We start from the raw sequence: 16088 nt of genomic DNA, 5'->3' as shown, positions 1-16088 counted from the left end.
TGACACCAGCGTCACAAATACACAAAGTCAATTTAATTGGGATGAAATTGAAATCTTAGATACTGAATGCAGTTATACAGTAAGTCAAGTAAGAGCGTGGTCGGCCAGCATGATGTTGTACCATTTCATGTTATTAGCCTTGAGATAGGTTCGAATAATTTCGTACGATATATCTAAACCTTTCTGCTTCAATTTTGCTTATCCTTGACGCAGTGTTAAGTCAGGATTCACGCGAAAACAAATTCTATTTTTTTATCGTCTTTTTTGTCCATTTTGCATATCGAGCCACGTTCTGGTAACGTTCTGGTCATCGACATTTTTTGCCACATTATATCGCTGCACCCACTTCTATACGAATGATTTCAACTTTTTCATATATTTAGCAGCCGCTAATTGTGACATTTTTGGATGAGTGCAGAGGAACACTTCATAGCGTGATGCATATTTGGTACTCATGGCGCTTAATGTGATTCTCTTAAGAAAGTTCAATGACAACTGAATCTTCCTTGATAATACATTAAGGATAAAGATGCCCTCTATGGATTCATGATAGATTTAGGACGATATCTTTTATGAGCTTTGAGTAAAGCCGACGACGATCTTACTTGACTTACTGTAACAACAGATTAATGTCAGAGATGATTTACATTAAAAGATATAAAAATGAAATTAATTTTCAAACAGATACAGAATTTTTAGATAAAACATATGTGCACTATATAAGATGAGGATTGCGAAAAAATACGAAGAAATTCTGAAAATTTGTGGTGGGACTATTTCAAAGAAACTTATGGTATTCTTTTATTATACTTGTATCTTGTAATCAACGGTGAACCACTTCTACGTATAGCACATTGTTATTACTGTGTGTGTACCAGACTATGTTACCTTTGAAAACGTCTCACGCTATACACTATTATATTCCAATTCAACAGGATAAGGCGAGATAGTTTATTCAATTTTTATAAAATTTTGTTTATACATTTTATACGTTATGAATTTTTCTAAAGTCTATTTACATGTTTTCTTGTTTTTTTTTTATACAATACATCTTCTCACACATATTCGAAATAATTAGCTACGTCATTGTACAGTGTAAAGTGCGTGTTAGGGTTACCCTAACCCTTTGTGTATACAACGAAATCAGAAAATCCAGACTTATTGCAAAGTTGAAATGTAAGTAGAAATGATTAATTGGATTATTTATGATTTTAATCATGAGTGCACATCATAAAAAAATTATTTAAATCAATTTTATTGTGTTCTTAATATCAGAAAAAACTTCTTGTTCTTCTTCCTTGTTAATGGCAAATGTGCCACAATCCAGTATCCAATGTAGTAAAGAATAGGGATGCATCGGATATCCAGAAAATATCCGATGTCTGGTGTTATTCGGCACTTTTTTACTATCCGACCGGATAGTTGGATATCATTAATATCCGGAAATATATCCAGTTGAAATTTGATCATTAAATTGTTGATTTTTTCTTATACAAATATTTTAGAAATAAGTATGCATATTCATGATGCTATAATATTTTATACATTGTTGCAAAATTGCAATTTCTTTCTATAGGCTATTTTTTAAATATAATTCCTTTCCCTTTAAAGTCGCCATTTTTTAATAAGCTATTTTTATTAATAATTTTATTAATAATTATTGTAATTAATATTAAATCTAATAGTAAATTGTATTAATATTTACCATAGAAGAATGATAGGATCACCTTTTTATTTATTTCTATCAAAATTCAAAGATTTTATGATTCGTTTCCATAAAAATTGTAAAGTAAAAATGAAAAATCGTTCATTTTCACTTTGCAAAAAAAAATATTGTTTGTGAACAAATCGCAAAAACGCTCATAATTTCTTAAAGTTTATTAGCTGTTCATCACTAATAAAATCTTTTTTCATTTATTTTTGACAAAAAGATGAGATTTTGAAAAAATTCTTTTTTTCCGATCCCTTTTCACTTATTGCAAAATATCGTTTGTACTGCGACATTTTAGATTTTCTAATTCAAAAATTCTTTTTTTCGGTCTTCAAACGATAGATTCAAAAAAAATTAATTAAAATCAACTACATCACTACAATCTGAGATACAAGCAAATGAAAACGTGGAGTAACTCTAATGATGGATTCTAATGTGGGTAGATAGAGACTTTTTTGAAGTGTGTGTACTGAGAGTTAAATATATTACTCAACTTTTTAAATTATTTTTGGTTTCCTTTTTTCCTCTTCTATTCAGCGGTTTAGAATTATATGTAATAAGAAGACGCGCGTATTTCCACAAATAAGTTAATCAAATTATTAAAATAAAAATTGAATAATAAAAAGTTGTAATTCTCTATTTCTTTCTGGGTTTCCTCCACAATCATAAAATACTTTTTTTTGCTCCTTTCTGACATCATTTGCTTGTCACGTAACGAGATCTGTTTCTATTTTTACTTATTGGGAACGAGTGAGGACAAATCTTCCCGCTGCAATTAAGAATCTATAATGATAGCAATTCAGTAATATGTATAATTGTATACAGTTCAATAGGTGTTCGATAATTACTCAATAATAATTTCATAATGGTTCGATAATTAAGAACGCTCGTATTTGTAACGGCTATTTGTACATTATTTAAAAAATATGTATTATTAGTTGCTAAATTAAAATCATTGCTAAGTCATATCGTTTAAAACACATATCATAAAACACATATTTACATTGTAAAACAAATATCATATCTATTTAATAAAATTGCGAGAAGAAAAGAGAACGTGGGAGTTGGAGAGAGAGCTCAACGGAAGAAAGAGAGAGTGGGAATACTATGGTAAGTATAGGACGGCAACGTATGGGAAAGAAAGGACTGCATCCTACAATGGGTAGGAGAGGACAATGGGTTAGGAGAACGCAACGGATGAAAGAGAGAGAAGATGAACAAAACTTCTTTTCACCTTCTACTACGGATCCCGGTGCTTTTCCTCCCTCGAACTCAGCGTCTGTGATGCACTTTCCCCTCCCTGACCCTCACACATGCACGCACACACGCACACCGCATATACGTATACGCCCTAATGTATCCTACTATTTCGCTGTATGTTCCCACTTTATTCTCTTTTTTCTTTGAAGAAAGAATTTAAAATTAAACTTTATCTATGTTATTTGGTATCTCATGTTTACAGCATTAACAGTGACGGCTTGTCTCCATTGGATGTTGCTGTCCTTAGCAACAACAGACCGTTGGCAAAAATGTTGGTTGCATTCGGTGCGCAGGAAGGGAATCAATGTAAGTACAATCGAATCCAATTACAAATTGCACGCCGTATAGCGGGAACTTCGTTATGCATGTGATGAATCCCATTGATCTGTACTCCTCTTCCGCTTTCCCACAAAATGTTTTTTTGTCCCTCTTTGTCTTTGCCTTTTTTTCTTTTTGCCTTAAAAAAAATTCAAGAAAATCGAGATTCCCTGCGAGATTCCCCAATTAGAATCCCAATTAGTTTCTAATAAAAATACCGTCAAGCATTATTGCGTTGCGAATAAAAAGCAGGAATGCGAAATACAATAATAAAAGAAAAGAAAAACTGAAACCCTGTCCTGAGCGTGACGTGCTTTTTCTCAACGTTTTTAATATTATTCTTCTTTGTATAGCGAGCTCCGACGTAATTACGATCGAACATGATTCATGTACGCGTTGTAGAGTTGATAACAGTATTTAAATATTTCTCAACGCTCTCTCTCTCTCTCTCTTTTACTATATTCCGTTGAGGAAAAATGTACATACAAGTTGTAAATGCGAGTGATTCTCTTTCATTGAATGCGAATAAATAAGACACTGTGACGGATACCCGAGATTTCTCGTTAATTTTTCATTAATTTTTGTGACGATTGCCGGAGCAATTAAGATTATATCCAAAACATTAAGCCAAATAGACTCACGAAAGAAAACCAGAATCAAATTTCTGGCGAATGCGCTAGAGATTATTGGCGTCATAAGCATCTCTCGATTACATTTCCCCGGGAAAAATTGGAATAAAAATTCAGGAAAATAAATTTCTCTTTATAATGTATTGTCAAGCGAAACCGAAGAATCCTACGTTATAAAATCTTTGTTCGTCTTGAAAGTTCCTAGCGTCTTAATTTGTCCACATTAGTTAGCGCCTTAGCATCGTTAAGATATTCCGAGTTTTTGAAAACAAATATAGTGACAAGAAGGACACTTCTTCGAATTAATTTTCACGAAATATCCATAACCTGACTTGTTTCCAACTTGACTTGACATGTATGACTCCCTTCATGTATTCAATAATTCGACATGTTTTGAGCAATTTCTTGAGCATATGTTTATTAATTTCTGCATCGCAATCGTTCCATGTTGAGAAATAATCACAATTATAATATAGGCTTTACATAAACAAGATTAATCATAGTAGTTTCTCGTAAAAAGAGACAAGATACAAGTAATACAAGATAGTACAGCAACAGTGCAGCATCGATTGCATAAAATATCGAATTAATTAATGTAATAATCATTTGTGAAATAATATGCCGTAATGATCCCTGTTGCAAATTCTTACAAGAAAAATTCTTATTAGATCCTCCAAGAAAATTTTCACATACAAATTTCGCGGACAAACATACAAGATTGTATAAAAATATATCGCATATGATATGTAAGTAAATCAAGAATCTTGCATGAATCTTACACCTATATTACGTATACATGAATCTTATAAGCATATTACATGACTACACATATGTTACATGAATCTTGATTACCTGAATTTTGATTCACATGTAACGTGAATCTTTCAAGAATATAACTGTCATTATGAATATGAGTGTCATGAAAATATTACAAGAATACTATTGGAATTTTGTGTGATTTATTGTTCGTATCCCAGTAAATAAAATGAAATGGGACAAGCAACGAGCTGAATGAGATTTAAAAGAATTCATTTTGGCTAAAAATTAATTCTTTTTATTATTATTTTACAAATTGAATAACGGTTTCTCAACTAAATCAAACTTAATTTGAGAAAGAAATATGAAAAGCCTACACCAGTTATTACAGCGAAGTTCTAATTTATGAATTCATTAAGACAATGATAATATACATTTCAACCTTCTATTCAGTCATATTCAGTACTTTAACATATCTATTTTTAAATTTTTCTAATTCTTTTTTATTTCATATATTTAATCCAGTTTCTGTTCATTCATTAATTCCATTATATTTACTGGGATAATCGATACTTTTATTTTTTTTATTTATATCGATATTTTTTACTTTGGAGCGATCATGTATAAAAATTATTTCTTAAGATTATCTTATTAGGCTAAATTAGCAATTAAAATCTTTTCGTTGCGATATAAATCGTCGTGTACAATTCATATCAGATTCCTGCACCAACTTAAAAAATAAATTATTTTGTAATTGTATGTTTTTTAAGACTAATACATGATCTATCATGTAATACTTAGAAATCATATATAATTAATACCATATTCCTGGATGATCCTGTAAAGAAATTATTTTTTAAGAGTTTCTTATAGGTCAAGGCAAGACCTTTTCATTGCTATATAAATCATCATGTACGATTCATGCCAGACTCTTGTATCAATTTGGAAAATAAATTATTCCGTATCTACATCTCTTAATACTGATAAATGATCTTTCATAAAACACTTTAGAATCATATATAATTAATACCATATTCTTGGATGATCCTGTAAAGAAACTATCTTTTAAAAATTTTTTATATGACTAAGGCAAGATCTTTTCATTGCGATATAAATCATCGTATACAATTCATTCCAAATTCCTAAGGTCATTAATGATTACTGGTGAGATTCATGAACAAATTATATAAGATTCTTATATGATCATGTACGTTCATTTGATAATCTTGATTGATCATATACAACTTTTAAGGATACAAAAAACAAGAATTTTCAACAGGGATCATTCGTCAAAATGTAACTATACTATGTTCCAATAGACAAAGTGAGCTATATAACTTGCACACCTCCAAAGATTTGATAAACTATAAATTGCATGAAAAACTTTTCCTTTCTAAAAAAAGGACATGTTACGTCGATAGAGAATCGAATATAATCGAAATATCATTATCTCTTTTCAACGATGCCGATTGATTCTCTCGCTGCGCTTACTTTGTGAGAGACTGAGATTGCGGAAATCACGCGTTTGATGGTTATGTGTATCGAAGGTTAAGTATATCGATTAATAAATATTATAAAAGGGTTAATAGTAATATTATATAGTGTAATAGTAATATTGTAAAATTATTACAAATTATTGAATAAATTTCTTAATTGTTGGTTCTGTTCATGCATTAATGACTTCTTTTTTCTCTTGAACGTTAAGATTGTTTCAGATAAGTTCATTATTCATTAATATTTTAACCTTTACTCGATATTTTATTATAAAGAACTAATACGTTGTTATTATAAAGAATTAATACGTTATACTTTATGTTGTATTTAATTTGCAATTTTTCTTCCATATTACTGTAACTATTAACAATATTATCTGAGAAAAAATATTGTGGCATTGGATAACAAAAGGAATGGAAAAAAAATAAAAAAAAACACATAAGAAAAAAGTTTTGAAAGAAAGAGAGTTTAAGAAAGGAATGATAAAGGTAAGAGCGAAATAACTAATTGTATGTATAACTATGCATATAACTCAATGGAAATAAATTGAAATCGGATGATTGCAATGACAATACAACAGCATGTTAATGACAGTATTAAAGTAAGAGATTTAAGAAATATGAATTTTGTTATTACATATATTTAGAGGATTTTTTTTTACTATAATAGAAAATTTTCTTTTGTAATAGAAAACGAGATAAGATATTTATAAATATTTGCTCATTTGCAAGACGAAACAGAAAGACGACTAAAGACAAGAAGGAAATGAAAGACAAAAAAGAAATTAATTAAATTTGAAATTATATGTATTAAATATGAAACTATATAGCAGTTAATTAAAAGTAATTAAAGTATAATAACAAAATTAAAATGTACAAAAATTAATTTTGCATATGTTTACTGGTTTTTTCCACCACATAACGAAGGACTTCCTTTTGTAGTAGAAAAAGAAGTGAAATAATTGCAAATATATTTTTTCATCTGCAAGGAGAGAGAGAAAAGGAGTAGGTGGAGAGGCAGAGAGGGTAAAGGGAGGGAGGAAGAGAGAGAGAGAGAGAGAAAGGGAGAGGGGAAGAGAGAGAGAGAGAGAGAGAGAGAGAGAGAGAGAGAGAGAGAGAGAGAGAGAGACGTGATGAAGTAATTTTTTCGTAAATAAAAATTTTGTAGTATATAATAGAAGCGCAGTATTATGAGATTCTCTTGAATTTTAATAAAAATGATTTTTAGAAAACTCAAAAGTTGCAAGATGAAAGTAAATAAAATAAATTTTTTAAGTTTAGCTTTATATATAAATTAATTTAGGAACTAATATTTTTGGAAATACATATTTATTTTTGATATTGAATAAATATTGAACCAATGAATATTGAATCATAACGTTGACAAGATATTACCTTAATTATCATCAAACAGTTTTATTACATCTTTTTTATATTTTGCTATGCTGTGATTCAACATTTCTGAAAATTTCATATTAGTGTAACACATTTTGAAACGGTATCTAAAAGTAATTATTGATTGAGGTGCACACACATATACAGGGTGTCCCAATAAAAGGTCAAGGGGTCGATTCTGTATCTTCGAACAAGATGAAAATTATAAAAGCGAGCAAATTTACTAGATGTTGATCAATGAAATAATCAATATTCTAGTAAAGTAGTTCTTCGCTCACTTTTATAATTTTCATCTTATTTCAAGATACAGAATCGATCCTCCGGACATTTAAATATTTCGGAAAATATATATTTTACAGAAAAATATTTTAGATAAAAGTTGTAGGGTTCGAAAAGATCTATTCACTGATCTTATTAGTTCGATTACATCACCTTGGATGACTTCACCAAGATCAGGTCAAGATACATCGATATTTTTAAACGGAACATCCTACTTTTGATTTCAGAATCTAACAGTTGATATCGAAAACTTTTCAAAATGCTATAAGAAAACATTTTTTCATTAAGTACTTTTTGAGTTATAAAACTTGAACTTACAGTTGCCGCTGGCATTTATATCAAGATCATTAGAGATTATTTTCTTTATTTTCATTTTTATATAAAAAAAAATGAAAATAAGAGAAACAATCTCCAATGATCTTGATGTTAACAAATGTTATCCAGAACATGATTCTGAACAACATTCAAGAGGTTTTAGACACGTCGTTCAGACACCTCGTAATGTTAATGCCGGCGGTACTGTACTTTCAGGCCTTACAACTCAAAAGGTATTTTATGAAAAATTATTTTATTGTGTTTTAAAAAGCTCTTGACATCAGCTATTAGATTCTGCAATCAAAAATAGGATGTGACATTTAAAAAAAATGATGTGACCTGACCTTGGCGATGCCACCGTCAAACTGATAGATATATAAGATCAGTAAATATGTAGATCTTTTTGAATCCTACAACTTTTGTCTAAAATACTTTTCTGTAAAACTTATATTTTTCGAGATTTTCAGAAATTCCGCTCTTTTTAAAACACCTTGTATGCGTGCGTGCATATTGGGGGAGAGGGGGGGTGGAGGCATGTGGCGGTATGTTCTTTAAAACTATGTATTTCCGCCTCGTCTTCGGATGACTTTTTGTAAACGTGTACGCATATTGATGAAAATTCTAATTAAAGTCTAGAGGAATGTCCCACCATTCGATGTAATGCTGCTTTCAATTGTTGCAGATTTGTTGGTGGTTTCTCTAATCTTTGTAATCTTCTTCCCATCATATCCTATACATGTTCAATGGGATTCAAATCCACGCTCATTAGTGGATGTCGTAGCATCTCGATCTTGTTTTCTTCGAGGAAGTTAATTGCTATTCTAGCGATATGCGGGCGAGCATTATCAGGATAAAATATCGAAATGCTACCACATTCACCAATAGATGAGGTTAAAATTAATACAGTACAAAGATAAACAATTTTATAATAAATAATACTCTTAATAATTGACACCTTCTATTTAAAATAATAATAACTAAACGTTGCATACCTTTCGTTATGTTATAAGAATTTCTTTTCATTTACAAAGTCAAATTTGTACGTTATATCACTAAAAATATAAGTTCTTATTTTTTTGCAACGTATGTTTAAGAATAAGTTTTTTTCTATAGTTGGACTAACTACGCTAAACTCACCATCCGAGTAGGGCCAATCAAAGTCGACTTGTGTCATCGACAAAAAGCGATATAAATGTAATGGAAAACAAAAATGATACTAGGAATAAGACACTAGGTATGTAAGTATTCTTATCCGCCATTTTGGTTCCACTTGATCATATAATACGATTTGTGACAAAGGTAAATGTTAATTAAGAAAAGTCTGCTCACCTCAAATTTTAATAGAAATACACTAAATCGATGCGTTTTTGCGTAAAAATAAAGATTTGACAAGAAAAGTATCGCTCTGTTCTGCAAATCGAGATATTAATCTTTAAAATCGATAACTATTCGGGTTAGAAAATCTGTCATAGCAGTAGTTCACCGTTTTAAAAACAAATTCACTGCTTTTAAAATACAAATTTATTACTTTAGCAGAGAATTTATGTTTTTAAAGTATAGGGATATGTTATGACAGATTTTTTAATCCGAATAGTCGTCGACTTTGAATATTAATATCTCGGTTTGCAGAGCAGAACGACATTTTTTTCTTGTCAAATCTTTATTTTTATGCGAAAACGCATCGATTATGTGTATTTTTATCAAAATTAGAGACGAGCGAGCTCTTCTTAACACTTACCTTTGTCACTAATCGTACTATAACCTATCAATCAAGTGGAACCAAGATGAGAATGCCTACATACCTAATGCCTTACTAAGAATTACCTTGTGTCGAGTTGTGTCACTAAATGCACCAATTTATAATAAAAATTATTCCCTTTCTTGCTTACGTAATGGCTTTTCATGCGTAGAGAAGTCCACCCCCCTCCTGCTCTTTTTTTTTTAATGGAGAAAATCTACTCTCCTCCAAAGATGGTGATTCCTAGAGGAGATCATCCTAGGAAGAGATCATCATGGAGGGGAGATACCTCCAGGATTGGCTTAACCCGGGAGTAGTGTGAGACTCGATAGCCCTGTCTCCCCTCCCCTCCTCCCTTCAGAAAAGGAGTCCAAGGATCGTATACCCACCGCTATCAACTAACAGACTTTGATGGGGAGGAGCCAGGGATCATCTGCGGTATATTTTCAGCCACTTCCCAATCCGTGGCGCCCTTGGGTGTCACCTCCTTTGCCAATTTTACCTTCTATGCAGGGAGGGGATCATCAGTCCCCCTCCCCCTCGCATCAGTAGACAAACTAAGTTCTCTCGGAGCCATCATCTTAGATGGGCGGCATTCCATCTCCGTAGAGATGGGCGGAGCATGCCGCGCTGATCGTTTTGTTGAAGCACCCATGCTCGGAGAGAGCATGGAAGGACACTTCAGATGGAAAGACAACCTCTCGCGAATTCGGCCCACCTATGACCTGAGATGAGGCTGAATAACTTCAACGTTCCTGCGTCTGGAGAAAAACAGGTCTAAGAAAAGTCTCTCCGATTCTCGTCACGTTCTCTCTCATTCGCGTCCCCGCAATATGTCCACTGCCCTTGCGATGAGTTTAATCCCCCATTCTCGCATTCGCCAAACGTGCCGATAGACCTTAAGCACATTCGTTGGCGACGAGATGTATGAGGAGGTATTCTGGCGAGAGCAGTGACCGCGTGAGATATGATACGGTAGACTCAGTTATCATTACTGCTGCATGGGCGTTATTAGACGCCTGATGCGCCTATTTATCTCTATCTCCCGAGCCCATACCGGGCGACTTATATAGAATCACTCATTGCATTACGTTTCACATAAAAGCCGTGTATGCATCTTTGGAGATTCGGGAGAAGGCGACTCAAGGCAGCCGCTTTGTGATTGCCTGGAGATCCTCTCATAAAAAAAAGAGCCTCAGTTTTCTGTGAAGCCTCTTCCCGCCTTTTGGATTCTCCGCACCATTGCACCGCCGAAATCGCCTCTGTCTTGATGGCGGACTTCTCCTCCCATGTTTCCCCACCAGCCACGATCAACATATCGTATGCGTAAGAAATTGCGTAACAGACTAGATCGCAGTTAGCGGGAAGAACGGTGCGGAGGATTCCATCATATACGAGGTACCACAGGAGGGGCTCAAGTACCAACTTCTACGGAATCCCGCAAGATAAATTGTGACTCTCCGCCGATCCAAAGCGTATAACAGATCACCCTATCCCGAAACTAATCGCTCAGGTCCTTTTGGAGGTAAGCGGGCAGATAAAATTCGGCCGCCCGCCCGAGGGATAGAATTGAATGCATTTACTATATCTAATGAAACAGCAAGAGCAACTCCATCCTCTTCCACAATCCGTTTCGAAAAGAGGTGAACTTTTGAAATTGCGTCTATTGTAAAATAGACTCCTCTCGGAACGCAAACTGGTTCTCGTTGGAGATTGGAACCCTGGGACAAGTGCTGGACGAACTAGGAAGTAATGATTCATTCAAACAGCTTTCTCAACTCGTCCAGCAGACAGCTCGTCCAGATCGGTCTGTAGGCTGACAGAGAGTCTGCCAGTTTCCCCGCAAAAGGACCAAATTGGCCCTCTTCCATCGGGAGGAGAATCGGCCCAACCTTATACAGTCTGTAAATGTAGACTGAATGCGGGGATCGAGCTCCCCTATGACAAGGGACTACATTTATCGGAAGACTACATTTATCATCAGGTTCAAGGGCCTTAGATGCATCACCGAGCCTCTTAGCCGCCACCTTGACCTTTTCAGCAGTGACCCTGCTTCTTCGAAGCCCAATGTGACATGAGTATCTTCGCATTCCGCAATGGTGTATTTTCCTGGATGGGGGATGACGATCAGAAACCAAAGATCGAGTCAATTATAATCTGAAGTGGTCCCCGTATCGCCAATCCACCAATCTCTTCACACCTGCGGCCGGTGTTGCCCAGGTGAGGTATACAATAGACTCTCTCTGAGGGCGGATGCAAGTACTCCCCGACCCTGTGTTAGCTAACATCAGACCGAGCTCGAGAGCCCACTCTTCCAAGCATTCTTGCCGCGAGGACCCGTGCTCCTGGATCCCCAAATAGAAGACCAGGCATTAAAATCCTCCGCAACGATGATTAGAGGGGGGAGAAGTCCACGTATGAACTTCTCCACCACGCCTAAATGGACCTCGAACTCAGCCAGCTTGAGTCGAGGGGAAGTACACTCCTATAACTATTACTCGTCTCCTTTCACCGCCCTTTAGTATGACGTACTGGGAGGAGAAGGGAGGACAAGGTGGCCTTCCGCCATGTAATAGCGGCTGAGCCAGATGAGTCTACCACTTATCATGGGTGGTTCTCGAGGATTCGCCACGATTTAGCGATTATTCCGATAAGTGAATTACGCTCCATAATATTCTGCAAAAACATGTCTTGTGTCTGGCGGGCACAAGTTCAAGTTTACCTGTAGGACGCGACAGGACATTATATCTTAGCAGATGAAATCGCATCCTCCAGACTATCCTCCTTTCTCCTCGTGAATTGCGGAGTAGTCACCCGAAAGCGCCGGCTTATCCTCGCCGGAAGATTCTACCTCCATTGCGAGGCAGTCGCGAGCGTCCATAACGGCATCCGCTTATTCCAGCCGGTGGGAAGGCTCTTTCTCCCTCGGTGCAGGGCATCCTGATTACGGGCGTTCCTGGGCATCCGCTTATCCTTGTCAACTGGAAGATGGGTTCCCGGGAGGAACTAGGCTGTGATTGCCCAGTCTCTTCAGGTGGAGGGTCCTCCATCTCGTGTATCGATTGCGTATCCGACTGATCTTTGCTGGTTCACGCACCTAGGGATGAATCTATGAGAAGCCGCTAGAAGCAGGCTATATCCCCTCGTTACCTTTCCAGGTTGCCTTGTCTCCAGCAGGCGTTGTCTCCAATCTGGACTTGCACGCCTAGCATTCCGGCTGTTTCGCCGAGCACTCCTTAACTGAGTGCGCCCAGCTTGTGCACAGCGGAAGCAGACGTCACTCCTGTTTATTGGACACTTACATTGCGTGCGTATGTTTCTGCTCTGGACATTTATAACATTAGAGCGGACGTTGCTCCAGGAGTCGTGCGCGCTCCAGGATTCAACTGACTTTGAGCTCTCTCCCTTTAGCGACCTTACCGGCCGCCATTACGGGGATCTGGGCCCATACGAATGCGAGTCCGTGATTTTCATCATCCTCAATTAATATCGGCGGCATTGTAGTCTCTACCAAGGCATCGGCTTATGGTCGAATTGTCAAGGCTTGTGATGCTAGCTTTTTATAGGGCTGAGCTATTTTGACGCCGTCTTCGTTACCGAGTATTCGGCGCACTTCTATCTCAAGGCATAAGTCTGAACAGCTCTCTCTCATAAATGACAACCTCATAAATGAGGCAATCTCATAAATGAGAGCCCCGATGAGGATTCTCCTCAATCGAAGGCCGCTGATGGCCAAGTCCTTAAAATTGATCTGGGACTTGGCCTTCGCCGCCATCTCGGCATACTTACTCGTCGAGCAAATAAGTACCATTGACCACCTCTCTGTCTAAGGGCGTACGATTTTCCACGAGAAGCGAATTTCACTCCATCTCCCCTCCCCCCCCCCGCCAAGGGGCGCGCGACTTTCGATGCAAAGCGAGTTTCTCCTCCTTGCTTCAAACAAAGAAGTATGGAATAATTTTTAATATTGTATATAGTAGAAATAAGACGTTATTTTTTCAAATTTTGTTGTTAATAATTTCTTAATGAATAATGAGCGGCGATTAAAATCTGTTGAAAGTCAATCAGGGGACCCTGATAACATATATCAAGGTCATCGCAGGGTCCGTATTTTGCATAGTTATCGTGTCAATAAATTAGTGTAAAAAAAAACACAAAGTTGCTTATTTAAAAAAATATTTACTTTGTTCATATTTTTTTTAAAGCAATTATATGTCTTTTTACCAATTGATCATCTCATTATTTTGTTTGTAAAAGTATTAAAATATGATCATCAAGAAATTAGTTTACAAGATATTTAATACTTTTATGTTAATATGTGTCGGAATAAAATATAAATTATCTCGTAAACACTATTGATTTTTCGATATCTTTATCTTAATACTTTTGTATGTAGAATAGTTATAAAAATCATATTATGTAAAAAGATTTATATAATTCTATTTTAAAAAATGGAATTGACTTTAAAATTTTTTTAACGCCTCCACTTATAAAAAAGTTTTGCAGTTTGTGTGGCTCGCTCGAAATCATACAACTTTTGTATATAATAGTTTTTCATACAACTTATTGTTTATAACAAGCTTTGTGAGGTGTGCAAATTATCGTATCCTGTATACCAGGTGTACAAGTATGAAAAATGCGGATTTTTTTTTTCAAAAAAACACGTTAAATTCAGAAGAATGATAAAAAGTGGTTTATTCAAAGTATGCTCCATTGCTAGTTACACATTTTTTCCATCTTTCGGGTAATTTGTGAATACCACGCCAGTAAAAATCTTCCCCTTTTGCCGCGAACCATTCATCGAGCCATTTTTTCACATCTTCGTATGAACCAAAGCGCTGCTCAGCAAGTGCATGACCCATCGATGCAAACAAGGTAATCGGAAGTCTGGTGAGTAAGCCGCATGGGCTAGTACTTCCCAGCTGAATGCTTCCAACGTGTCGCGAACCAATTTTGCCGTATGTGATGGAGCATTGTCATGGAGAAAAATGATCTTGTGTTGCCTTTTTCGATATTCTGATCGTTTTTCGAGTAGCGAATGGTTCAAATCGATCAATTGTTGTTTGTAGCGTTTGGTATTAACCGTTTCAGCAGGCTTTAACAGCTCATAATAGACCACACCCTTCTGGTCCCACCAAACACAGAGCATCGTCTTCTTGCCAAAGCGGAAGACTTTCGGTCTTGCGGTCGATGGTGCGCCTGAGTCTACCCATGATTTTTTGCGCTTGGGATTCTCAAAATATATCCACTTTTCATTCTCAGTAACGATACGATGCAAGAACGATTTTCTTTTGTATCGTTCGAGCAAAATTTCACATGTGTTTTTGCGCCTCTCCATCTGCCTCTCGTTCAACTCATGTGGTATCCATCTGCCGATCTTCTGAATCTTTTTCATCTCTCGCAAGCGATTGGAAACAGCTTGTTGACTAACGCTTAATTGCTCTGCGAGTTTGTGAATCGTCTTCATCCAACAATGCTTACAATTCTACATCTTCGTACCTTTTTGACGGTTTTCCGTGTTCCTTGTCTGCAACATCGAAATCACTACTTTTGAAACGCCGAAACCATCGTATCTTGCGATGGAGCATGTTCACCATAAGCTTCTCGAAGTAATCGATATGATTCAGCAGCAGTTTTCTTCAAATGAAAACAAAAAATTAATGCTATCCGCAAATGCTCTTTATTTGGCACAAATTTCGACATATTGAACATAGCAAAACAATACTATGCAAACACTTTTTCAATTTATCACTTATGCGCGTTTGACACTTGTTGATGGCACAACAAAATGGCATATACGTCAAATCTTTATACTACACACTGCATTAGTGCACCATCTGTTGTCTCAAATCCGCACTTCATACTTGTACATCTGGTATTGCCAATACTGAAAATTGATAGTTCACATTTTGTATATAAGAGATTTTCAGAACTAGCGGTATACGTCATAGAGATGAAAATAACCGAAAAAACCAAAAACTTTAAATAAAAAGACTCAAAGCAGTGTTCTAGAACTTAGTTTTTCATTTATTCAAAAGATTTCTGTGTAATTTAATAGATAACTATGAAAGTCAAAATATAATATAATGACTAATTGTAAGTGACAGTCATAAATATAAGAATAACTATAAATACTACTGTTTATAGTTATTCGGGCCATATTTTATTCTGTATTCTGATTTTAAAGGTTAAGT

General features: G+C 35.4%; 1 protein-coding gene across 2 annotated transcripts in view; it reads left to right on the top strand.

Moving 5' to 3' along the window:
- wake (ankyrin repeat and fibronectin type III domain containing protein wide awake) overlaps positions 1-16088 on the top strand; it is a 271094-nt gene that overhangs the window by 222763 nt on the left and 32243 nt on the right. For both annotated transcript variants that reach the window (XM_011070250.2, XM_011070248.2), the window contains one exon: positions 3174-3277. In XM_011070250.2, the coding sequence (XP_011068552.1) occupies positions 3174-3277 (104 nt within the window). The remainder of the gene's footprint in view (positions 1-3173; positions 3278-16088) is intronic.

The sequence above is a fragment of the Acromyrmex echinatior genome, chromosome 13, assembly GCF_024713525.1.
Source record: "Acromyrmex echinatior isolate Ae372 chromosome 13, ASM2471352v2, whole genome shotgun sequence".
NCBI classification, from domain to species: Eukaryota; Metazoa; Arthropoda; class Insecta; order Hymenoptera; family Formicidae; genus Acromyrmex; species Acromyrmex echinatior.
The sequence above is the reverse complement of the archived record's forward strand: the minus strand, read 5'-3'. Positions and strand labels throughout refer to the sequence as shown.